The following is a 27,521-nucleotide window of genomic DNA, read 5'->3' as shown; positions in this document are numbered from 1 at the left end:
CTGCAATTACTGCTAAAGTCCCAATTCTTAGCTTGGGAACCAGTGGTATATTTAATAAGCACCCACCCAATGTACACAAATGTTGCATCATACTTACAGGCTGAGGCTGTTCCGCAATGCAGCAATTGAAACACAACCAGAATTCACTCATGCTTACAGTCCAAGACAGAAATGAGCACCAATGAAGGTTCCAAATCTCAATTTAGAAAACCCCACCAAGGTATGTAGGACCCTTGGTATGAGGACTGTTCATCAAACTGATAGTTTTACTGTACTGTGGCTTTATTCTTGGAAGTCAAATATCTTTACGGAGACAACTTAAAGAGTCAAACTGTTTCCTTTCTTTGCTTCTGGTTCCAGAGATGTGTTTCTGAACTAGCAAGAAGGTATAAAGCAGCTGTCTTGACCCAGGGAGGATAGCAGATAGCCTAGGGAAAAAAAAAGAAAATAAGTGAAAGAGATTAACTTTAGTTATACTTGGAAGCTTTCATTTCTTAAATCTGTGATAAAAATTCAGAGTAAATATTACACAAAGGGCTGGCAGAGTGGTTCAAGTGGTAAGAGCACCTGCCTAGCAAGCATGAGGCCCTAAGTTCAAACCCCAGTGCCACCCAAAATCCAGATTTTAGCAAACTGTTATTCACCGAACAATGTTTTTAATTCTGTGTTCTTTTTTTTTTTTTTGGGTGACCTGGGGTTTGGGCTTGCAAAGGAGGCGTTCTAATCATTACTATCTCTTCAACATTGAGTGCTAGGGTTCTAACAGTGAAAGCAATCACAAATCCTTGCTTTCATTGAGCATTGTTTTATAACAGTATGAATTATTTAATAAGTTTGTTTTTAATCACCAAATAGAACATATGATTGCCATAATCTCTACTTCCATGAAAACACTGATCATTTTCATGCTCCCTTTAGCTCAGTCCTAGTTCTCATAGACAACCAATAGAGTAACTGACCCAGCAAGTGACTCAAAGAAGATAATCAAGCAGCCACAGCGCATCAAAAGCTTTACAATTATCACCTCATCCAATGAAATTAGAATTGTACACAAATGTTGGATCGGGTTATGTTAGGCTTCTTTCCATGAATTAAGCCATTAGATCCATCCCCACCAACACCAAGACAGAATGAGTCAAGATACTTTACATTCCAGAGTTGGACAAAGAGTAGACCTACTTTTGATTCCCAGCTCCCAAGATGTCAACTTGAAGAATCACCTCAATAAACCATGATCCACAGACAGTGCTGAGATAATAATGCTGATGAGAAGAGGAGCTCAAAGTGGTTCCAGTCATCTCCAAGACCAGTTTTGCCTGTGCATCTCAAGTTTGGTTTTGTGAGGCAATGTGTCTCCCTCTTAGCCTGAAGCTAGGTTGAAATGGGTATGTATCACTTATAGCCTACTTTGAACATTAAGTGAAGATGTCCATCAGACAACTGAATATAGATCTGAAGCCAAGAAGTCTTAGAATCACCAGCCAATTATGACTGAAGCAATGATGACAGTCTAGAGGAAACAGTATCATGAGAAGCAACAAGGACTCAACAAAGAACTGTGAGGAATGACCCCATTTATGTAATGGATAAAGAAGGGTCCGCAAAGGAGGTCTGGGTGTTGTCAGAACAAGAGAGTGAAGGAAAAGCAGTTAAATGTGGGGTTACCAGAGCCTTTTTCAAGGAAGAAGTAAGTAACAGTATTAACTCCCATTAAAAAGGGGAATATGGAGAACTGTCTCAGGTTGTGTGGCAGGGAGACATTTGGAGGCTCTGCCTATAGCAGTTCAGTGGAGTAGGCTGAAAAAGGAGTGGAAGCAAAGGAGTAGTCAAAACATGTGCATTGTCTGCACATGGATATAAAGTATTAAAATACAATGTATGAGGAAAAATACAGAAAAAAGCCATCACTGAAATGAAAAGATCAAAGACAATGTCTAAATTTGATTATCCAGAGATGCTAATGTTCCCGTCCCAAGTGGAAAAATATAATCACACATTGATAAATTTTTGAAGGAAACATCATACATGTGTAAGTTTTGCCAACTATAAACAACTACTACAGAGCCCTGAACATCAAGTGAATTTAGTCCTCCTTTTTGCTTTCTCAAAAGCCATGACTCTACACCTGAGAGGACAGGATTACAGTAATTCTTTTTACCTCGGCATAGATGAAAATGTCTAAAGACAAATGCCTGTCTGTTCAATGTCACAGATCTAAGTAGGAAAGCATAAATTCTGGATCCTGATTCTACACAGACCAGAGGATAAGTCTTCTAATATATTATAGGAAATGACATGTTAAGATTTAAACACACAGTCAAAAAAGAGCAAAGGGAAGGGAAATTTATATTCTTGCCATAATTAGAATCTAAAAGCTGGAATGCTTTTTGTTTTTGTTGGAAACAATCTCATAACATAGCCCAGTCTGGCCTTGAACTTGCAATCCTCCTGCACTAGCTGGGATTACAGGCATGCCCTACCACACCTTGCTGGGATGCTTATTTTAAGCAAGAACAAAACACTCCTTATTTCACCCAGTCTAAAACCAGGAAATGGAGGCCTTTGTCCACTGCTTGAACAAATACTGCCAGGTTTTCTTTTCTATCAAAAGAACTGTAAATTTCACTTGTTTCCTCTACCCAATCCTGTTAGGAGGAAATTTAAGAGGAAAAGCTTATTCACAATGTCATGAACATTATCTCAGTGGTTGTTTTTTAACACATAAAAACATGAGAAATCATACATGCCATGTAATGTTTCATACATGTATACGTTGTACAATGTTTAAGTCAGGTTAAACACACCTACCTCCTCAAACATTTATCATTTGTTTATAGTGAAAGTTTTCAAAGTCCTTTCTTCAGCTTTTTGAAATGGACAGTAAGTACACTGTTATCTCTACTCAACCTACTATTCAAGCACACACCAAAACTTATAGTCCCTGACTGTAATTTAGGACCTGCTGATTCAGGGTTGATCCTACCAAGTTCAACTCCGCCCTGGGTCAGACCTTGACCCATTAAGAAGATACCGTGAAATGAAGTAAATTTCTTTTACCAATTCTATGAGGACAAATACGTCTTTGTTTAAAACTTCAAATTCTTTCAACTCAACATTGTGGTAGCATACACAGACATGAAGTTACCTGTTTTGAAATCTACTTGGTTTATTCCATGTAAATCACATTTTCTCATTTACATGGAAATTGCCAAAACTACCTTCAAATATTAATTCAACATTAGGAACTGCTGCATTTTCCTTTTTTTTTTTCTTGCTTTAACTAAGCGTTCCTTCTGTTTATTACTTAAAATTCATGAATGGTTTTATAATCCATAATAAATACTTGATCATCCCACTTTTTCCCAAATTCAAATTTTCGTTACATTCCTTATTGTGCAAAATTTAAAATGTACGTTTTCAAATGCTGGTAAGGGGAGGGGATCCTTAGCCACTGTTGGTGGGAATGTCAGCCACTATAGACATCAGTATGGAGCTTCCTCAAAAACTAAAATTAGAAGTACCTATGATCCTGCTATACTACTCTTGGGCAAACATCCAAAGGAATCAAAGCCAACCTACAATAGAAATGCCATGTTTATCGCAGCACTGCTCACAAGAGATAAGTTATTAAATCAGCCAAAGTGTCCATCAACAGATGAATGAATAAAGAAAATGTGGTATTTAACAAATAGGTAAAGAAACTGTCAAAATATCCCTATTTGCAGACGACATGATCCTATACCTTAAAGACCCAAAAAACTCTACTCAGAAGCTTCTAGACATCATCAATAGCTATAGCAAGGTAGCAGGATATAAAATCAACATAGAAAAATCATTAGCATTTCTATACACTAACAATGAGCAAACGGAAAAAGAATGTATGAAAACAATTCCATTTACAATAGCCTCAAACAAAATCAAATACCTAAGTGTAAACCTAACAAAAGATGTGAAAGACCTCTACAAGGAAAACTATACACTTCTGAAGAAAGAGATTGAGGAAGACTATAGAAAGTGGAGAGATCTCCCATGCTCATGGATTGGTAGAATCAACATAGTAAAAATGTCAATACTCCCAAAAGTAATCTACATGTTTAATGCAATTCCCATCAAAATTCCAATGACATTCATTAAAGAGACTGAAAAACCTACTGTTAAATTTATATGGAAACACAAGAGGCCACGAATAGCCAAGGCAATACTCAGTCAAAAGAACAATGCAGGAGGTAGCACAATACCTGACTTCAAACTATATTACAAAGCAATAACAATAAAAACAGCATGGTACTGGCACAAAAACAGACTTGAAGACCAGTGGAACAGAATACAGGACCCAGATATGAAGCCACACAACTATAAGCAACTTATCTTTGACAAAGGAGCTAAAAATATACGATGGAGAAATAGCAGCCTCTTCAACAAAAACTGCTGGGAAAACTGGTTAGCAGTCTGCAAAAAACTGAAACTAGATCCATGTATATCACCCTATACCAAGATTAACTCAAAATGGATCAAGGATCTTAATATCAGACCCCAAACTCTAAAGTTGATACAAGAAAGAGTAGGAAATACTCTGGAGTTAGTAGGTATAGGTAAGAACTTTCTCAATGAAACCCCAGCAGCACAACAAATAAGAGATAGCATAGATAAATGGGACCTCATAAAACTAAAAAGCTTCTGTTCATCAAAAGAAATGGTCTCTAAACTGAAGAGAACACCCACAGAGTGGGAGAAAATATTTGCCAACTATACATCAGACAAAGGACTGATAACCAGAATATACAGGGAACTTAAAAAAATTCTCCCAAAACTAATGAACCAATAAAGAAATGGGCACGTGAACTAAACAGAACATTCTCAAAAGAAGAAATTCAAATGGCCAGAAAACACAAGAAAAAATGCTCACCATCTCTAGCAATAAAGGAAATGCAAATTAAAACCACGCTAAGATTCCACCTCACCCCTGTTAGAATAGCCATCATCAGCAACACCACCAACAACAGGTGTTGGCGAGGATGCGGGGGGAAAAAGGAACCCTCTTACACTGTTGGTGGGAATGTAAACTAGTACAACCACTCTGGAAAAAAATTTGGAGGCTACTTAAAAAGATGGACATCGATCTACCATTTGATCTAGCAATACCACTCTTGGGGATATACCCAAAAGACTATTACTCCAGAGGCACCTGCACATCCATGTTTATTGCAGCACTATTCACAATAGCCAAGTTATGGAAACAGCCAAGATGCCCTACCACTGACGAATGGATTAAGAAAATGTGGTATCTATACACAATGGAATTTTATGCAGCCAAGAAGAAGAACGAAATGTTATCATTCGCTGGTAAATGGATGGAATTGGAGAACATCATTCTGAGTGAGGTTAGCCTGGCCCAAAAGACCAAAAATCGTATGTTCTCCCTCATATGTGGACATTAGATCAAGGGCAAACACAACAAGGGGATTGGACTATGAGCACATGATAAAAGCGAGAGCACACAGGAAGGGGTGAGGATAGGTAAGACACCTAAAAAACTAGCTAGCATTTGTTGCCCTTAACGCAGAGAAACTAAAGCAGATACCTTAAAGCAACTGAGGCCAATAGGAAAAGGGGAACAGGTACTAGAGAAAAGGTGAGATCAAAAAGAATTAACCTAGAAGGTAACACCCACGCACAGGAAATCAATGTGAGTCAATGCCCTGTATAGCTATCCTTATCTCAACCAGCAAAAACCCTTGTTCCTTCCTATTATTGCTTATACTCTCTCTACAACAAAATTAGAAATAAGGGCAAAATAGTTTCTGCTGGGTATTGGGTGGGGGGGGAGGGGGTGGGGGCAGGGGGAAGAAATGAACCAAGCCTTGTATGCACATATGAATAATAAAAGAAAAATGAAAAAAATAAAAATAAAAAAAAAAGAAAAGAAAATGTGGTATTTATACCCAATGGAATATTATTCAGCCATAAAAAATGAAATAATGTCATTTGCAGGGAACATAAATGAAACTGGAGATCATCATACTAAGTGAAATATGTGAGACTCAAAAAGACAAATGTATTTTCTCTCATCTGCAGAGTCCAGATTTACAAAAAAAAAAAAAAAAAGACATGAAAAATAGAAGGGGTAGGGATGTCAGGCACCATGACCAGCCACATGTGGCAAGAAGCACCCCTGAAAAAGCCCAAGAAGCATGCTAAGGAGATGGATGAGGAAGGAAAGGCTTTCAAGCAGAAACAAAAGAAGGAACAAAAGAAGGAGCTAAAAGCCAAGGCCACGGGGAAGGGCCCTGGCCACATGTGGAGTTAAGAAATCTGAAGAAAGGTCAGCCATTCCTTATGCCTGAGATGATGGAGGCCCTGGTCCCATTCCTGTTCCAACACCTGGACTCCCTGCCATGACAGATTTTGCCACCTATAGCTAGAAAGATGTGTTGTCTTGGAGTCTTCTGTACATTTAAGGATAAGGACTTTTGGTTTAAAAAAAATCATGGTAACTCGTTATATCTAGTTTGTCAGCCATTTGTACCTCAACTGTGAATTTAAAGATCCTGCCAGACTGAAGCCATTGCTGAACTCTTAATTCTGTATCACCTTAAATTAAACCAATGAAGGAAGGGAGGGAAGGCAGAGAATGAATAGAATCAAAGTATTTTCTATCACTGTATGAAAATGTCATGAAACCCAATCCTTTTTACAATGTATATTAATAAAAAAGAAAAGTAAATAAAATGTACGATTTCCCATTCCCATCTACCTCTGTTAGAATGACACTCACAGTATTTCCTCCTAATGTTTAATGACTGTTTAGAGTATAATTTGTGCATCTATGTATTTCTACTAGATATTAACCTACTGAAATGCACTTTCAAACCAAGGGGATGTTTGCAACTCCGTGGGTTTTTATTTGCTAGGCAAATATATAGAACTTACGATGCTTCAAACATGGCTTGCAATGTGTTACTAATACATTTTCTAACTTCTTGTTTTCCTCAACAAAATTCCTTTACAAATTTTTTTCAAAGTGTATAAACCTAAAACATTTATATAGACACCTTCAGAGAATACTAAATTCTTCACCAAAAAAAAAAAATGCTGCCACTAACAGTAACTATGCTAATAGTTTCACTTCTTGAGTTGAAAGTTGCTTAAAATATGTCCACTTAAAGAACCTGATATTTTAAAACAATCTCTACATAGCAATAGGGCTGTTACTCTGTAATAATCAACATCTAAACTTGGCCTCAAGCACAGCTCAGCACATTCCACACATAAACAAAGGATCAGACTGGTCTACAGCATAAGAAATATTTCACTGACTCAGATTTTTTAAGATGTAAGATCTTAGAAAAGGAAGGAACCTTAAACATCTTGCTATTTCCCAACTAAATAGCTTAAATTACCCACAGCAACTCAGTGATTGGCAAAGTTTCATTGAACTTAAAAGCTCAAGACTCAGGGCTGGTGGAATGGCTCAAGCAGCAGAATGCCTACCTCGAAAGTATGAGGCCCTGAGTTCAAACTCCACTGCAAACAACAACAAAAAAACTCAGATTCGACTTATATAATGAGACTGGTATAATGAGACTGGAAGAAGGGTAATAATGCAATTGTAGGAGTAAGAGAAGAAGAGTAGTAGTAGTATTTTCTAGTCAAAATATTAAGCAACACCAGTTTCCTCTCTTCATCAATTTCCCCACCTACCCTAAATGCTACAGATACTAGTTTTCTATAATTTCGGACAATTTTGCTGATGATAATTAAGTTAAGAAGTGTAAATAAGGTTCATCAGTAATTGTTAAAGTTGCTAGCTTTCTCATTTATAAAAAATACCATGCTGCACTGCCAATTTCCTAGGCTGAAATGAGGACTTAATTAGAAATCAGATGATATAAAGGTACCACCTGCATCATAAAGAACTGCACCACACTCTTATTTGTTGGCAGAATTAAAATGCCAAGCAGCAGAATAAAGTAACGAAAACAAGTTAAAAATGGGGGGGTGGGGTTCTGAGGTAGAGTCTCACTGTGTTGTCCAGAATGGTCTCAAATTCCTGGCCTCAAGTGATACTCTGGCTTCGACCTCCCAAGTAACTAGGACTACAGGCACACATCCTGGCTCCTGGCAAAGATTTTAAGAAATACTGGCCAGGCACACTGGCTCATAACTATAATCTCAGCTACTTTAGAGGTGGAGATCAGGAGGATTGTGGTTTAAGACCAGCCCTGGCAAAAAGTGAGCAAGATCCCCATCTCAAGAAACAAGCTAGGCATGATGGGTATAATCCATAATCTCAGCTATGAGGGAGGCATTAGTAGGAGGATTCACAGTCCTGACTGGTCTCTGGGCAAAAAACCCAAGACCTATCTTAAAAATAACTAAAGCAAAAAGGGAAGGGACCATGGTTCAAGTGGTAGAATGCCTGCCTAGTAAGTGTGAGGCCCTGAGTCCAAACCTTAGTGCCACCAAAAAAGCAAAGAAATAGTTTAAAAGTCTATCAAGACAAAAAATACTTTTGAAAAAAGTGAATTATGGTATATTCATACAAAATTTAAATGAATGACAGCTCTGTGCAATACAGATGACCCACATGTTGACCAAAGTTTGGCACAAAACAATATGCATAGGATGAATTAACTTCTATGAACTCCAAAAACAGGTTAAACGATTTAGCTTGGAGTTGCATACATAGATACAAAAGCAAAGCATGGAAATTATCACAGCGCAACTCAAGAGGCAGCTTGAGGGTAGGGATTCCAAATAAGAAGAGGTATATAAAGGCTCCCCTCCACCTCCCCAAAGCTGGGGGTCAGGAAAGCCCCCACCACTAAGCTTGAGCCCCAGTCCTATTCTACCTCCTGACCTGGTAGTAGCTACACAGGTATTTGCTTTATGTACTATGCAAGTTTATTTTTTAATTAAATTAAGACATGAAGGAAGTAAGTACATCTGGGATGAAAATGCACAGAATGAAATAAAAACAAACATTTTTGCTAGAGACTTTGAAGAACTGGGTAAAACTACTGGGAGGCTGAAGTTCTATCAAATGTCAAAAAGGTTTCTGACAGAAATGCAAAATTATTAATCAATGACTAAGTATGAATTATCAATAATGCTTATCATAGCTGCACCAGTGCTAACTCTGTTCCCAACGAGTTGAAATGCTTCTTTGAAACTGATCAGTGTACAAGATCCTGTTGAAAAAAACGAACTCATTTTAAGATAATCTTTCAAACAATACTTACCATCTGTCTATTTCATTGGCTAATGAAAGTCCAAACAAGCCACTGAGCTCCTGAGTTCAGTTATGAAAGGCATGGGTAGGGGGGCGCATGTAATTATAAAAGCAGAAAGTATAATTTTTTCTGATACTTGAAATGATTGATAATATATTAGTCTTTCTTATATTTTCATGTAAATGTAATCACAGATTTTTAGTTTCACACAGAGTGTACTTTTATATCTGATTTCTTTCATTAAGTATGATTTTGAGATTTTACCACATTGCCCCTATTAGCGATTCATTTCCATTGTATGGATATTGAATAATTTGCTTATGCATTTATTCATTGGCAGGTATTGTTTTTCCAGCTTTTAGCTATTAAAATTATAGTCCCTCTGAACATGAATATACAAGTGTTTGCACAGACAGAAAGTTTTCATTTCTTCTGGAAAAATACCTAGGAATGAACTAGATCATTTTGTAAGTACGGTAAAAGTTTTACTTTGGAAGAAATTGTCTACCAGTTTTCCAAATTAGTCTTACCAATTTTGCTTTTCTGCTAGGAACGTACAGTTGCTCTATATCCTACCAACACTGGTAGATTAGTATAAAGTAGAATCCTGTTTGGTTTTAATTTTCACTTTCCTAATAGCTCATGATATTAAATATTTTCATATGCTTGTTAGACATCCACATATCCTCTTTGGCTATGTGTGTTGAGATCTGTTGTTCATTTTCTAAGTGAGTTGTGCTCTATTATTATGTTTTAACTGAATTGTGTTCTTTATGCATTCTAGAACAAGTCGTTGGTCCAATACATATGTTTTCCTGGTCTTTGTCTTTCCTAAACTGCTTCTGAAGAGTTTAAGTTAATGATGAAGTCTAATACATCAACTTTATCTTTTATGAGCTATGCTTTTTCTAAGAAATTTCTGCATATTCAAAGTCATAAAGATTTTCTACTTCTTCTAGAATTATTAGGTTTAATTTTATTTCTATAATCTATTTTAAATAATTAAAAACTTTTGGTGGTGTAAAGGCCAAGACTTATTATTTCGATATGGATACCCAATTGTTCCAGCTTACTTACTGACCCCTTTTCCTATCGGGTTCGTTTAGTACCTTTACTGGAAAGCAAATGTCTGTGAGTGGGGCCTACTTCTAGGCTGACTTGGTAACTTAAAAAATGGTTGCCCCAGCCAAGTATGGTGGTATATACTATAATCCAAGCTATGCAGGAGGTGGAGACCTAGGGACTGCTGTTTGAGGCCAGACTGGGCAAAAAGCAAGACCCTGTCTCAAAAACAAGATGGATAGCTAGGTGGGAGCCAAAGGTAAGAGGACAGAGGTCTGAGGCTGAGTCAGGCACTATCTGTACCAAAAGCAAAAAGGAAAGGGGTCCTGGCTCAAGTGGTAGAGTGCTCGGTACCACTGACAAAAAACTTTATTCCTTCCTGTCTCCCTCCCTCCTCCCTCCCTCCTTCCCTTTCTACCTCCCCTCCTCTCCCCCTTTTCTCCCTTCCTTTCTCCCTCCCTCCCTCTTTTGCAGCATCATCACTAGATAATTATAATTTCTGGTTGAAGCAATATTCAATGTTTATGTCATTATAATTGCCACTGCTGAGGTGGACTGTTTCCTTGTAAATATTTTATTGTGAATTCATCTTGAATCTATTTTTCCTGTGCAAGTTTAGTACTACATCTGAAGATACAGCCCTAAAAGTAGTTTGCATTTTCTACTCCAAAGATATGCACACTTCAAAGTTCACAAGTTCAAATGTAAATTGACTTGGAATTCTCTTACCACACACATAGTGCTCGTTTATACAGCACACTGAGGTGCAGGTGCAAACCCGGGAAGGCAGCATGGCCTGGTAGCTGAGCTTCTAACACCCTAAGCATGAACTCTCACTCCCTTCACCCCTCGCAGTGTGATCCTGGCCAAGTCACTTCACGTCTGCATGCCACATTTTGCTGCTCTAGAAAATGGAACTCCTAACAATAATATCTTCCTCAAAGGTGTATGTACAGATGAAATGAGTGTATTTAAATTACTTAGACTAGTGCTGGTACACAGTTAAGTTTATAAACGTGGTATATGTATAGTTCCTACTACATATATGGTAAGTGATATGTGCTGTTGTTCTGTTACTATCATCATCACCACTGTAGATTGTTTTATTCTCTCCACCCAGAGACCTGGACAGAGGTGAGTCTCCCTAATACACACCTAGGCAGGGAGACAAAGACTTTTCCATCCAGCCTCCCTCTGTTAGATGGAGCAGAACATATAAATACACATGTCTATTTATTAAAATTTATATTTAAAGGGGAAGATAAAACATTAATAAGGTACAGCAAGTTATTTAAACCAATTAAATCACTCTTCTGCATAATTACAGGCATAATATTTGCAAATGCAGATTTAAATGTATTACAATTTATGTGTCCATGACATACACTAAGATTAGAATTTTCAGTAGACAGCTGAGTAAGGAATTCTAATTTGGTTGTATCAGTTATTAACTATAAATAAAATACATTCACATAGAGGTTTTTTTTTGTTGTTGTACTGGGGTTTGAACTCACAACTCCTGCTTTTTTTTTGCTTTTTTTTGCTTTAGTTACTTTTCAGGGAGGGTCTCGTGTTTTTTGCCCAGTGCTAGCCTCAGACCACAATCTTCCTACCTCAGCCTCTTACATAGCTGAGAACCCAGGCACTGCCACAAGCCTATTTATTGAGGTGGGGTCTGGCTAATGTTTTTGCCCAGGTTGGCCCCAAACTGTGATTCTTCCAATCTCTGCCTCCTAAGTAGCTGCAATTACAGGTGTGAGCCAGGTCTTAATAAATTGGTTTTAGTCAGGTTCTCTCCTCTTATGGAGTTGAGAGCCATGGATATCAGAGGTGTCAAGTTTTAGAAGGAAATGCTTGTTCAGTATCTAGTTACTCCTGGAACACCTGCCAAGTGTTTTGTAAAAGAAAGGATGAGAGAAGGTAATTAAAAAAGCTTAGCAAATGTGTAATTCAGATAAGGAATTCCCTATCAATCCCTTGGGACAGAGAAAGCCAGTTAAATACAATCTGTAGTCACTTATCTGGGTGTGGAACAAAGTAAGATGGAGACCAAGCCTTAATATTGAATTTCAGATTCATCCCCAGAGAGAAAAAAGATCACTACGATTTACACTTACATTTGATTCCTATTTGCTTTGTGCCAACTGCCTTAGGGCCTGTTAACTTGGTATTTTCCCCCAAATAAATGAGGTACTTTAGCTGCCACTGAATTTTTGGCAGAGAAAAACTTTCCTAAAATTAATTTGCTATGACAACAGAACTTTTAAGGAGCTCTCTTAAAGTTGTTTCAAACCTCTTACCCTGAAACCAGACTTTGGTACCTGTGTGTATGCTGGCCTCACTGTGTTGCCCAAGCTGGCCTTGAACTGCTGGGCTCAGGTGATCCTCTTGCCTTAGCTTCCCAAGTAGTTGAGACTACAGCAACCAGTAAGAACACGCCAGCTTGTACATTTTGACAAAAATTTCTAACAACCTGAATTGTCGAAATGTTTAGCCTAGTAACTGGCACAGATACTGATAGATAAAATTTACATTTTAAGCATTGCAGAAAAAGAGTCTAAGTTCTCATCCCTACCCAAAGGACATGAAGACAATATGAAGCCAGAACATGAAACCATGAGAAAGCATCAAGTAGAGACAGAATTTGGCTGGGCATGGTGGTGCATGCCTGGAATCCCAGCACTTGGGAGGCCGAGACAGGAGAATCTTGAGTTTGAGGCCATCTTGGACTACACAGTGAAACCCAGTCTCAAAAACATTAAAAAGAAAAAAGAAATATTAAGTATGAAAGGGAGATAAAACCTAGGTAACAGTAATTTCAGAAGGAGAGGAAAAATAAAACATTTCAAAAATGTAAGTATCTCAAGAAATAATAAGAATAACTTTCCCAGGGGCTGGGATGTAGCTTGGTGGTACAACGCTTGCCTAGCATGCACGAGGCCCTGGGTTCGATCCCAGCACCAAAAAAGAAAAGACAGAAAAAAAAAAAAAAAAAGAATAACTTTCCCAGAATTAAAGATAAGAAGTCAAGATTGGTAAGAGCTCCAAGAACCAAATAACTGGTAGAAGAAAAGAACACATTCCTAGTAAATTTAAGAGTACAAAGGCAAAATGTTTGTGAAGCTGGAAAAAAGAATGAAAGGTAACAAAGATAAAAGAATAAAATTACTGCCATAACACTGGTGACAGGTATCATAGGATAGAATAATACAACTCTATAATCCTTTATCCATCATCCTGAAACCAGAGTTTTTTCACAATTTGGAGTTTTTCAGATTTTAGAAAGGCAATGTGGTATATTTCATATATTATATAACATCCACAACAGTGTCTGTACTGCTCTTAATTTAACTCATTGATATTCTAAAGAAAAAACTATAAATATTCACACTAAATGACATGTATAAAAGCAATAAATACCCTCATGCTCACATCAGATTTTTCCATCAGATGAACCATAAACACCCTCATGTCAGTTAGGTTTGGGTTTTGTTGCCAAGTGACTTACAAAAAATTCTTTGGTTTTCAGGTCTTTATTGGTTTTTGGAATTCCAGAAAAGAAACTGTAGTCTACCATTTTGAAAGTCTTGATTTAAAAGAGCTTTAAATTTAGAATTTTACATGCAGATAGAATGTCATCTAAATATGGTGTTATAACAAAAAATATCCCCAAATGCTGAGCCTTAGTATGTCACATAAAGTCTATGCAAATACTCTTGGAGCAATGCTGAAAAAAAGAAAGAAATGTAGGAGGTACTTGCAAAGAATAAACAAAGTAAAAGTACTCAAATGCCTTAGTGTCCATTAAAAGCTCTAGTTGGGCACGGAGGTACACTCCTATAATCTCAACACTCAGGAGGCTGAGGCAAGAGGATTCTGAGTTCAAGGCCAGCCTGAGCTACATCATGAATCTGAAGACAGTGTGAACTACGCAGCAAGCTTCTGCCTCAAAAAACCAAAAACAAACAAACACAAAGCTCTAATCTAAAATACTAGCAATATACTCACTGGGGATAGGGTGTAGGGGACACAGAAAAAGGACTTAAGTGGGCCAGGTATGGTGGCCCACACCTATAATGGCAGGACTTGGGAGGATTAGGCAGGAGAATTTCGAGTTTAAGGCCAGTTTGGCTTATGGATTACATAGCAAAACCCTGATTCAAAAAGGAAACGAAAAACGGGGAGGGAGTAGAGGGAAGAAGGAAAAAACTTAAGGATGTAAGAGTATTTGTGAGCTACTGTAAAGTGTAAAGAAATATACAGAAATAAAGAAGAATGAGCCTAAAGGGTAGCCACCATAAGAACAAAACTACCCAATGAAAAACTGGAAAGGAGGGAGGAAAGAACAAAATCAGCCTGGTTAGAAAAATAATTACAACAATGTAAATTAATATGATCATGTAAACTGACAAGTTTAAAAACTCTCCAACTTAAAGAACATCGAGATAATTTTTTCTGCTTAGTTTTGTTTTCTTTTTTATGATAAAACAATATGCTGCCTACAGGAGACAAACTTAAGATGCCTGTTTTGTTCAGGGCTTAAACAGAGCCTGGCAATATTAAACCATTTGGTATGTATGTACAGAATAAACAGAAAATTTATCACACTGAAAGATTCTTGAGACTAAAACCTAAAAAAGCTAATAGATTTCCAGGAGAGAAACAGAAAAAGAAATGAATTTAAAAATTTGTGAGGGAAATCTAGTAAGCTTCTTTTAAAATGTTCAATGTTTCTGAGGCGGGTGCCGGTGACTCACACCTATAATCCTAGCCACTCAGGAGGAAGAGATCAGGAGGACTGTGGTTCAAAGCCAGCCCCAGAAAATACTTTTTTTATGAGATAGGATCTCAAAAAAATTTTAAAGAAAGGCTGACAGAGTGGTTCAAGCTGTAAAAGCACCTGTCTAGAAAGTGTGAGGCCATAAGATCAAACCCCAGTGATGCCAAAAAAAATAGTAATAACGTACAATGTTTCTAATTAAAGATATGGAAATTAAAAACAAAACAGCAACTATCATTTTATATCTATTCGATTTTAAAATATGTCAACATTCAATGTTGGGAAGGAACAGAGAAACCAGCAATCACACACATACACAGTATTCATATGTATATGATTTTTAAGGAAGTAATCAGAATTTTTATATTTAATGCATTAATATCATATCTGGAAATCCACAAGTAATCTTGGACAATCCAGAAGAGAAAAAAATATAGACTCAAAAATGTTTTATTATAATATCTCTTAAAATAGGATGGAAAACTTACTGAATTATGGTTTAGTGATATATGGCCATATCACAATGTTAAAAGAACATATTTAGCAAATTTTATTATCTAAAGACATCTTAAGAGGCTAATAACCATGAGAAATTTATATTAAAAGTACTAGGAGCATTTAATTTTTGAACTTATTAAAATACACCTAAAATCTAGATTTTAAAAATATGCCAAATTTGGTACCCTATTTTGAAAACATCTAGACTTCACCAAGAATGGGCCAACAATTACACTTTAGCTATAATTCCCAGAAATATTAACTTTCAAGAATATTTAGTGTCAGTTTTACACTGGAGAGGGGCACAATATAGCTCTTGAATGAGCAACTTATCACAGTTTTTGGACTTTCTAGATAATAAAATGTGTGGAAAATTTCAACATCCTCTATGTCAAAGAAAGTATTGGTCTTATTTCTACTGAACGCTTTTATATTTTTATCTGCTGCATTAGTTCAGCTCCACATGAGACCACTCACTGCCTTGATTTCTGGAATGCTGCCCCAATTTTTTTTTCTCCCAGGCCTTGTTGCCAGGGCTGCAGCTGCACAACCAATTCTTATTAAAATGGAAGTCTTTGAAATGCAGGTCTATGGAAAGAGATATAAAGGGTTTCATTATTTCTTCTCAAAACTCAAGAGTGAGGATTAACTCTCACCCTTCCCAGGCCTTACAACCACTTGCATTCCTCTCTGCCAACTACAACACTAGACAGAATGTAGCGGCTCAGTCCGAAATACCATATAGAAAGTCATAAAGAAGCATACTGCACAGCTATGAACCAGAAAGTCTAGTAAAAAGTTATTTTTAAATGACTTCTAATTCTTATGAGGTTGTCATGTCATGAATGTGATTTCAGAAATAATTCTAGAGCTGAGGGTATAGCTCAAGTGGTAGAGTGCATGCCCAACAAGTGTAAGGCACTGAGTTCAAACCCCAGAACCACCAAAAAAAAAAAAAAATAGAAATAATAATTCTAAATACTTACAGGAAACAATAGGCATTGTGGGAAAACAATTTCAGAAATTTAAAATCATGGGGAAAAAAACTGCAAGTATTAACTCAAAATGTAAAATATTTTACAAACTATTATACTTACAAACTATTAATTTTGTTGCACTCCTAAAATTTTCTTGGATATGGAGAGGAAAAAAATTTACCTTCCTTTTTCCATTTTTACTCAGATCTCATATGTTTAGTTGTCTGGATCAAATGTGTAACAACTGCTTGACCTTGATCTTGAATGACAATTTATGACTGAATGTACCATGTGAGAAAAGTTAACACAGAACTTATCAAGACTATGAAGATAAATCTATTTTCAGCCACATGGGTGATAGTGCACACCTATAATCCCCGCACAAAGGAGGTTGAGACAGAAGGATCACAAGTTCCAAGACCTGGGCTAAAAAGGGAAACCCTTACTTAAAAACAAAATACACAAAAACACCCAAAAAAATTTCTCAAAAAGATCAAATATTCTAATGCAAAGTAAAATAACAGTTTTTAATTAATTTAAATAAAGTATTTTAATGTTGGTATGTCACTGGCCTTTGTAACACATAGAACCTAAAGTATGTTAGGGAAAAGAATTAAGGTTAGGGGCTGGTGGAGTGGCTCACCTACCTAGCAAGCGTGAGGTTCTGAATTCAACACCCAGTACCACCCAAAAAAATAAAAACAGAAATTAAAAAAAAAAGAAGAAAAGAAAAGAAAATAGGGCTGGGGGTGTAGTTCAGTGGTAGATGCTTGCTTAGCAGACACCAGATTCTAGGTTCAATCCTCAGCACTAAAAAGCAAATTAATAAAAATAAATTAAAAGAAAAAAGAATTAAAGTTAGTGACATTCCTTGGGGTTAAGTTTACCTTAGTCCATTTCACTAAAATATAAATAAATAAATAAATAAATAAATAAATAAATAAACTAGGAGAGGCAGACTAAGGGGCACCATCTATCCATAGGATCTGATTACACAGTCTGTGCTTCAAGTTGCAGAAACCACACACACTGGGACCCAACTCAAAAGGTTACTTTGGTGCATTTTAGGGAATCAACTGAAGTCACTGATTTAAATATACTTTATAAACGTTTTTGTAAGTATACAAGAAATACATAACTAAAAATGCAGATTGGATGCAAGGTCCTGAGTTCAAGCTCCAAAAATGGGGGTTGGGGAGGAAGCAAATTGGTACTACCTCATGCCTGTTAGGGTAACTATTATTAAAAAGAAAAACCAAAACAGAAAATAAGTGTTGGTGAGAATATGAAGAAAATAGAAGCCTTTTACATTGTTTGGTAGGATTATAAGTGGTGTACCTGTTATGGAAAATACTACCACAAGTCCTCAAGATATTTAAAAGAAGGAATATCATACAATACAGCAATCTCATTTCTGGCACACAGAAGTAAAGGCAGGGTTTGGAAGAGATATGCACACCGTGTTTGTACTAGTGCTCTTCATAATAGCCAAGCGGCAGAAGCAACTAAATGTCCATCAACAAAGAACTGTGATCCTCCTATCTCTGCCTCCCACATAGCTGGGAATACAGGCATATGCCACCACACCTGGCCCTTTTTTCACTTTTGGTAAAATTTGCTGTGTGATTCATATATTCAGACACACAGGCAGACAAACAGATAATACAGACAGAAACATGTACCTATGTACACATATGTAGAGCTTATTTTTTTCTTTTTAATATATTTTTCATTAGTTTTTGTTTTGTTGTTACCCTTTCTCATTGTCTCCTAAGAATCAAATTATTCTTCTTTCTCTCCCTTATTACAGCCTTTACTTTCTACCTTTCTCCTACTTTTTCCTTTTCACATTTTGAATATTCTAACATTTTTTGTTTTTCACTTCCCATTTTTTTTCTCTCTTAATTGTATTTTCTTTCTTTTCCTATCATCTTTTAAAACTTTTTGGTTTGAATTACTTGTGCCCCCACCATTCCTGTTGCTGTATCATTGTTAGAGGTGTGGACATCATAGTTGATACCTGATTTTAATTTCTGTATCTGGTTCAATGCTATTTGTGGCTACTACTGTTCCTTATTTTTCCCTTTCTATGTGGTGCTGAGAATCAAGCACAACATTCTGAGTATACAACATGCTGTGTAACTGCTCTGCCTCCAGCTGGGAGTCAGTGCACCTGTTCTACACACAACCCACCCCCACTCAAATCTCAGCAAATACTTTTTATCAAAGAATAGCGGGGATTAACATCCCCAGATGACAACCAGAAACCAAGTAGTCATGACTGGGAAGGGCCTGGTAACACTCCTAGACATCTACCTCTACAGCAAGAGCAGAGAGAAACCACAGAGACTGCAGGCACCACAGATGTCAGGGGCCAAAGCAGAGACTGCTCCCATATTCTTTCAGACAGTACATGCTGACAAGACCAGGAGTAATCACAAAGTGTGTACCCCATACTGATACACTAAAAGTAACCCATTCTTGTGAAACCTACACACAAAGCAGGACCCTAGGCTCCCACACAGTACACACTGTGTCAAAATGCACTAAAAACCAGGAAAGAGTTAATAAGGAAGCTACAGTACAATATCCCACTGGAAACATATTCAACACTTCATAACAATCCAATGTCCCAGGACACATCATCAAGAGAAGGCCGTTCTCCAAAAACACTCCCACATAAAAGTAGAAGAGAATCACTAACAGACGCACAAACCTCAATATAGAAATAAGAGAAATATGAAAAACAAGGCAACATGACTCCTTGAAAATTTCCTAACTATAGCAACTAACTGCAAAGACAGTGAAGTAAATGAAATGCCAGATACAGAATTCAAAAGAGCCAGGTGCCAGTAGCTTACATCTGTAATCCTTGCCATTTTGAGAGGCTGAGATCGAGAATATAGTGGTTAAAGATCAACCTAAGCAAAAAAAAAAAAAAAAAATTTCAGAGGCACATGTCTGTTATCCCAAGTCATGTGGGAGGCTGAGATCAGGAGGATCATGTAGCAAAAAAATTTGTAATACTCCCAGCTCAACTGAAAAAATCTGGGTGATGCTGGCACTGGTGGCTCACACCTGTAACCCGAGCAGGAGGTAGAGATCAGGAGGATAACAGCTCAAAGCCAGCCCAGGCAAGTAGTTTGGGAGACCCTATCTCAAAAAATGGGCTGGTGGAGTGGCTCAAGGTGTAGGCCTTGACTTCATATCCCAGTACTACAAAAAAAAAAAAAAAAGAAAAAAAAGAAAAAGAATCTGTGTGCAGTAGCATGTGGCTATAATCCCAGTTATGGCAGGAAGCATAAACAGGATCATGGTCCAGGTAGGCCTGAGCAAAAGGCGTGACCCTATCTCAAAAATAACCAGAGAAAAAAGGGCTGAAGGTATGGCTCAAGTGGTAAGAGGCCTGCCTAGCAAGTGTGAAGCCTTGAGTTCAACGGCCATAACTGTCAAAAAAAAAAAGAAAACATGAATTCCAAGAAAATACAGAATAGCTGAACAAATTAAGCCAACACATGATGTAAATGAAAAGTTCAGTGAAGAAACAGAGATTTTGAGAAAGAATTCAACAGAAATCTCAGAAATGAAAGTTCAATGACTCAAAAAACTCAAGAGGAAAGACTCACCAACAGATTAGACAAAGCAGAAGAGAAAATTTCAGGGCTTAAAGACAAGACTGATGAATGAAAACATTCAGAATAATAAAGAAAATGAAATGACCCAAACATTGTATGCACATATAAATAAAAGAAAAAAAGAAAGAAAGAAAATGAGTCAGGTATGGACAGGGCTTATGAATGTGGCCTCAGGTGCTCAAGAGGCAGAAATCAGAAGGCCTGCAGGTCCAGGCCAGCCCTAGCAAAAAGTTAGCAAGATCCTATCTCAAACAAAAGCTGTGTGTAGTGACGAGTTTGTCATTCCAGCTACATGGGAAGCATAAATAGGAATATCATGATCCAGGTCAATCTGGGCAAAAACGTGAGACCCTCTTTGAAAAATAATTAATGCAAAAGGAACTGGGGGTGTAGCAAAAGTAATTCAATTAATAAATGTTCAAGTGACCCAATAGACATTGTTCAGAAGAAGTACAAATGGCCAATAAATACATGAAAAAATATTCAACATATTTGGTCTTCGGGGAAATACAAGTGAAAACTACACTTAGATCTTATCTCACTGCATCAGAATGGCTATCACCAAGAAAATAAACAACAACAAATGCTGGCAAGGATGGGGACAGGGGGTGGAGCCCTAATACACTACTGGAGGGAATGTAAATTAATACACCCACTATTGCAATCAGTATGGAGGTATCTGGAAAAGCTAAAAATAGAACAAACATATGATTGAACTATACCACTAATGGGTATATACCCAAAGAAATCAAAGTCAGTACTCAAAAGAGATACCTGCACAGCCATGTTTATCACCACCCTATTCACAATAGTCAAGAATCAGTCTAGATGCCCACAAATAGATGTATGGATAAAGGAATGTGTGTGTGTGTGTGTGTGTATGTGTGAATATTATTTAGCCATAAAGGAAAATTAATTCATAATATTTTCAGGACAATAGATGGAACTGGGAATCCTAATATTAAATGGTGTAAGCTAGACTCAGAAAGTCAAGTATCATGTTTTCTCTCATATGTGAAATCTAGAATAAAAGAGAAGAAAGTAGTTGGGGGGACTGTTAGGGGAGAGAAAGCAGGTCGGGCAGAAGTGGAATAAGAGGGTAATAAGGAGATGATTATGATCAAAGTATGTACTATGCATGCATGAAAATGTCACAATGAAACCCACTATTTTGAACAATATATGCTAAAAAAAAGTTGAGAAAATGGTTAAGCTGATAAATTTTATAGTTTTTATTACCATAAATATTTTGTAATGTAGAATGGAGGCAATCTTCAGCAGAATATGTATTACTTTAAACCAACTACCAAACTTTATGTGAGGTTTTCTTCCTATACTACCATAACACTAAGTGAAATAAGGTACTATTTCAGCTATTAATACAGCTATTAATATTGAGCTTTTTGTGCAGCTCTTCACAGATATCATCATCTAAAACAAGGGTTTTGTGTTTTCAAACATGGTCTTACTTTCAGACTGGCCTGGAAATCACAATCCACCAACCTCAGCCTCCCAAATAGAAATATTTCCCAAATGGAAATAGGTGCATGCCACAACAAGCTCCCTAAGGTAAGGTATGATTACATATATTATAAATAATAAAAAGCCACTGCCTTCCTTATGCAAAAAGAAATATTAAACAGATAGCATGTATATATACATGCTTCATCCATCTTATAGTGGAAGGGTTAAAAAAGGGCCAAAGTTAAACCTCTAAACTATTCCCAGGTGCCTTCAGTACAACAAGGCCCTGATGAAAACCCCCTTACCTTTCTACAGCATCTTAAGGAAGCTATCCGAAAGCATACCACAGTGGACCCAGAGTCACTGTGAGAGTGGACAGAGGTGGGAGAGGTTCTCCTCAAAGATAAATTTCTAACTCAGTCAGTCCCAGGTATCTGTAAAAAAAAAACTCCAAAAGTCTGTGGCTGAAGGGGAAATGTCACTGGACCAACTAATACAAGTAGCCATGTCTGTATACTATAACCAGGACCTCACTAAAAAGGGAGAAAAGGATGAAAAAAAAACATCATGACCTAATCAAGCTCTCAGGGAGTGCCCCACCCAATGGGGGCCTACATCCTGACTTGCTACCACTGTGGACAGAAGGGACACTTCCACAGGGAATGCCCAAAAGGGGGACAGCCAAGGAGACAGCCCCCTCTGCAAAGGTAACCACTGGAGGTCTAAGTGCCCCTGTCTCCAGGTGAAAGGTGGGGTGCTACCTCCTATAGATTGATAGATCCTGGCATCTCCTGTCCAGGCTCCACATCTTGACATCAATTTTCAGGAGCCTCAGGTAGCCATAATAATAGAGAAGCAAAAGGTTATCTTCCTCCTAGACAGTGGAGCCCATTTCTTTGTCTTACCATTCTCACCTGGTCCCTGGTCCAACAACAAGATTATCATTCAGGGCATATCTGGCCAGCCCCTAGAACACTATTTTACTTGGCCTCTGGCCTGCTCTTGGAGAGACCTCCACTTCTGTCACTCTTTCCTCATAGTCCCTGAGGCTCCAGTGCCCCTGGTGGGACAAGATTTATTATCTCAACTAAAGGCTCAAAGACTACTCCCCACAGGGGACTACCTCTGTTGCCCCCTTCTTCAAAAACAAACAGATCCCACATTGTGGACTGACGAAATGACTGTACAACAAGCAAATACAGCCCTCTCAATTCAAATAAATCTAAAAGACACCATCCAGTTCCCCCATCAACAGCAATATCCCCTAAAGCCTGAAGGACAACAGGGTAAATTGCCCATTAACTCCCTAAAACGACAGGGACTTTTTAACACTCCTATTCTTGCTGTCCAAAAAGTACCAGATAAATAAAAACTTGTTGAAAACCTCTGCCTCATTAGTAAAGCAGTCATTCCCCTCCACCCAACTGTTCCCAATCCCTATATTCTATTGGCTCAAATACCCTCTGTACTAGACTTAAAGGATGCTTTCTTTTACATTCTTCTACATCCTCACAGTCAGCCTCTATTTGCCTTTAAAGATCCCACTAACCCCTTACAACAGTGAGCTAGCCAATTCTTAGTCCTTCTGGAACAACACATGAAGCTGGGCACTACATCTGGCTGGCCCCCTTTTTATGCTCCTTCTAATATTCCTATTTGGGCCTTGTATAATAAATGTTCTCTCCAGATTCATATCTCAACAGGTCTAATGGATCAAATTCCAGCTCTTAGTCAAGGAATACTCACCTCTGCCTACACATGAGCCCTCCATCCATTTCTACTGGGGGGCCTCTGGTGATTATAGGGGTCAGCCCCTGAGACAAGTACCACCATACCTACCCCGCCACCACCACCCCATTGCCAGCAAGAAGCAGCTAGACGAGTCATCGCCTCTCTCCCCAACAGCAGTTGGATACTTGTCTCAGAGGGGGGACTTGTTGGGTCTGGGGACCTAAAGGACAGATGAGTGAGTATACCATTCCTCATGGAGAGCACTATGAGCCCTGCACCCTGAGGAGTTACATGGTCTCATAAATCTGCATTCCTGTACCCTAAGGAAGAGATACATGGTCTCATAAATCTGCCATGGGGCTGATAAACAGAATGCTCCCAAGGTTGTTTCCCCCCATAAGGGGCAAACAGACCAGCTCATCAAAGAGAACCCGTGCACACGCGAATCCACAACCAAGAGAGAGAACCCACCTAATCCTCACCCTCACCCAGAGTTAAAGTGTCCATAAAAAGCCCCAGCCTTCACCTGAGCAGGGAGCCATTGGTTTCCAGGCTTCACTACGCTGCTCTAGCTGTAGCCTTTTCTTTCTCTAATAAATCCTACTTTGTGTGCTGCATTGCCTTGCGAGTCAATCAGCTGCCTCACGAGTCAGTCAGCTCCCTCACTAGCCAATTCTTTGGCCTGTGAAGGCAAGAACCCTCAACACTGGCCCGCAACACCACACACCCGTATCAGAGGTCTAGTTCCCCAATTCACAGTGAAGTATTAAGTTCCTTGAGTTCTCATTGTCTAGGTGAAGAATGGATGTTGAAAAGGATTTATCAGTTAGGGTCTTTTCATACACATCTAAGCCAGCTGGACTAAAGAAGTAATTTACTGGCTCACATAGCTGAGTCTAAAGGAATACCAGCCTCAGGGAAGTCTTGATCTAGAGGTGCTCAACTGAGGTGACCAAGTCAAAAGATAGTTCCCAGGAGTCCATTGACTATATGGTCAAATTGAATTTTGGTGGCAGGGAGGAGCCTTTATCCCAGAATTACTAGCAAATGTCCTAAGATTCATTCCCATTCATCTGACTCAGGTTGCATGCCTGTCATAAGTGGACATTTACTCCACTCATACTCATACAAATTCTTCAGAATATATATGAAATGCAGCATATTAAAGTTGACTTTAGTGATTTAACTTTTTTATATTATGACATAATGGTATTGCTGCATTTACACTGATGGGAAAAGCACACCATACAGCCATACATCTTTATCTTCTTAGAAAGTTATTTTTCCCATTTTTCATCAAAACACACAAAGCAGAAAAAAAAGCAAGTAGGGGTACAGTTCAGGGTAGAGAACATGCTCACTAGCATGTGTTAACATGTGCATGGCCCCACGTTCAATAAGAGCACCAAAAAGAAAAGGTAAATTCTTTTTTGAAGATACTGAATGTACCTCACTTTTTGAAGGACTCACAATGTTATTACTAGATTCCCTGGTAAAAATGACAAACACAGGTTTATGAATTTTCTTCTTAATGTTACTGAAAACACCACCATAATTTTCAGAAAGAAAAGAAGATCTTACCTCATTCTTTTTCAAGATTATAACAAGATTTAAAGGAAAAGACAAAAGAATACATGTCCATCTTGAGTTGGGAGTAGTGATCTGTTTAACAGAGCTTTAAAATATTAGCATCAAATCATCTATTCTCTGGCTCAAGAGCCCTCGTACTAGACTCACTGCCAAATATCTTCCCCCACCCCTGCCTGCTCAAAACACAACTAGGTACTAAGAACAGAACAGATGCACACTTTAAGGAACCTATGTGAATATACATTGTAAAAGAAAGTAACAGTTATTCGTGAATTGTTTCTTAATATTCCTGGCCCTCAATTCTCTAATGAGCACAAAAAATAAAAGGCAAAGTGTTCTGTTTTTGTAACATAGAAGAATGTGAAAGTCAATACTCAAATGTATAGAAGTTGTGCTGATGGTAAACTTAAGACAAAAACAAAAAGCAAACTCCAGGCCACATATTTCAGAGTAGAACTGGCCACCTGAATATGTGTTACCCATGATCATCTTAAATTAAAAGCTCATCTTCACTCATAATCCTAGAGGGAAGCAATGCAGTTAAAAGCAAAGGATGTGAACTAATCAGATGCAATGGCTCATGCCTATAATCCCGTCTACTTGGAATGTAGAGACTGGGAGGATCATAGTTTGAGGCTAGCTCAGGCAAAAACTCTGTGAGAACCCCATCTCAACCAATAAAAGCGGGGCACGGTGATGCACATCAGAAAGTATAAATAGGAGGATCACAGTCCAGGAAGGCCTGGGCAAAAATAACAAAAGCAAAAAGGTCTGGAGCATACCTCAAATGACAGAGTGCCTGCCAAGCAAGCACAAGGCGCTAAGTTTGAACCTCAGTACCAAACAAAAAAGAAAAGGATGTAAATTAAAAGAAAAACCTTGTAATTCTTTAAATTCTACGGATTGTTTTTTCCAAATACTCTACTGCTCAAATAATTCAATTCAGTAAGTCGAAATGGTATCAGTAAGAGAGCACCCGAGGCAGGTACAACAGGTATCTAAACCTAACCCTAAGGTTCACAACACTTACAACATGCTGCAAAAGCAACACACACCAGCCAACAGCACAGAACAAAATTAAGTACAAATGTGAGACACTGAATGACAGACTCTAAGTGATCAGAAAAGAAATCAAATGAATCTGGATGATTTCAAGTATCAAAAGTAACAGAAAAATTCTCAAGGCAAAGCTGCTTAAGTGATAATGAAATTCAGGTAGGTGGCTCTAGTGGTAAATGGGGCTCCAGTTCTGCTTCTGTGAAGTCCCCTTGACTCTGCCCTCCACATGAGGCACTGCATTCAGGCTACTAGCAAGATCGCTGCAGCAGTTCCAGAAGTCACATCCAGATATAATCGCTAAAGAAAACAACTTTTTTTTAACCAAAGCAAGAAAACCTTCCCCAGAAGGTTTGCAGTTTCCCTTTTGTCTCCCACTAGCCAAAACTGGTTCCCCTGTCCATTCTTAAAACAATCACTTCCAGGGCTGCTGGAGTGGCTCAACTGGTAGAACACCTACCTAGTAAGCGTGAGGTCCTGAGTTCAAGCCCCAGTGCTAACCCCACCTTACCCCCACACAAAAAAAAAAAAAAATCACTTCCAAAGAGACTAAAACCTTCCACAACCAAGACAAGCTGGTAACTATCATGACCATCACTTCAGTGTTGGCTGAATATTTCAGGCAGTATTATAGAAAATAAATAAAACTACACAGGTAAAGGAAGGGATGGGCCTAAATCACACATTAAACACACTATTAGGGAAAAAAGAATTCTCTTAAACGACGCTATTATCATTCTCTGTATTATAATACAAAAATTAACTTACTATTAGTAAATGCTACTGAAGTAGGGAAAGCAGTCTTATGAAAGAGATTTAAGTATCTAATTATCAGTGGGGATAGTCAGACTTACCACTCCTCATCAACGGAGCCACTCATTCAGCTATATCTGGGTTGAGAATACACCACATCATACATACAGATGACTATGCAGACTCATTATTAGAAATTGTTCCTTGAAGATTCCTTCTCGTTTGGTTTCCAGGTTTCATTCAAAAATCCACCCGCTCAAAGTTGGCCCTATCTGCAAATGAAAGCATGCAATTAAGAGGCAAAAGCTGCAGGGAGCAATTCCTCCCTCTCTCATCTATAATTAACTGATACTTATGAAAACTGAACTCAAACACTAGACTCACTAAGCACCATGTTTAAACAACCTACATTTTAACGCCTGTTATGTGCTTATTATACAGTTACCACCCCATCATATGAATTTATTGTTGCTTTCATAAAACACCAGGTACAACTTTTACCAAAACTGTCCACTGAGCAGAATCCAACAAACACATCTCTAGTGGACCCACACAAAGTTGGCCTACATGGTGTGTTAAAAGACAGCTGCCTGCATTTACAAATCTGAAGAGTTTTTTGAAGGAAACCAGATTTCTGACCTGTCTTAAAAAAATAAGATCTGAAAATACTGGGTCCACACTCCCACATGGTAACAACCCCTTCAGGCTGATTAGCAGCTAACTCTAGCTGGAGCACAGGCTT

The 27,521-nt window shown here is 38.0% G+C and overlaps 1 protein-coding gene across 3 annotated transcripts in view; it reads right to left on the bottom strand.

The window, feature by feature from the left end:
• Window positions 1-27,521, bottom strand: part of Cdc42se2 (CDC42 small effector 2) — an 88,416-nt gene that overhangs the window by 31,203 nt on the left and 29,692 nt on the right. For 2 of the 3 annotated variants that reach the window (XM_020155474.2, XM_020155476.2), the window contains exon 2: window positions 98-428. In XM_020155474.2, the coding sequence (XP_020011063.1) occupies window positions 98-151 (54 nt within the window). In that variant the 5' untranslated portion in view covers window positions 152-428. Of the gene's footprint in view, window positions 1-97; window positions 429-26,880; window positions 27,052-27,521 lie in introns of all 3 variants that reach the window. The other variant, XM_020155477.2, reaches the window with a different exon arrangement.

The sequence above is a fragment of the Castor canadensis genome, chromosome 16 (genome assembly GCF_047511655.1).
Source record: "Castor canadensis chromosome 16, mCasCan1.hap1v2, whole genome shotgun sequence".
Lineage (NCBI taxonomy): Eukaryota > Metazoa > Chordata > Mammalia > Rodentia > Castoridae > Castor > Castor canadensis.
Note: the sequence above shows the minus strand (reverse complement) of the source record. Positions and strands in the feature narration are given on the sequence as shown.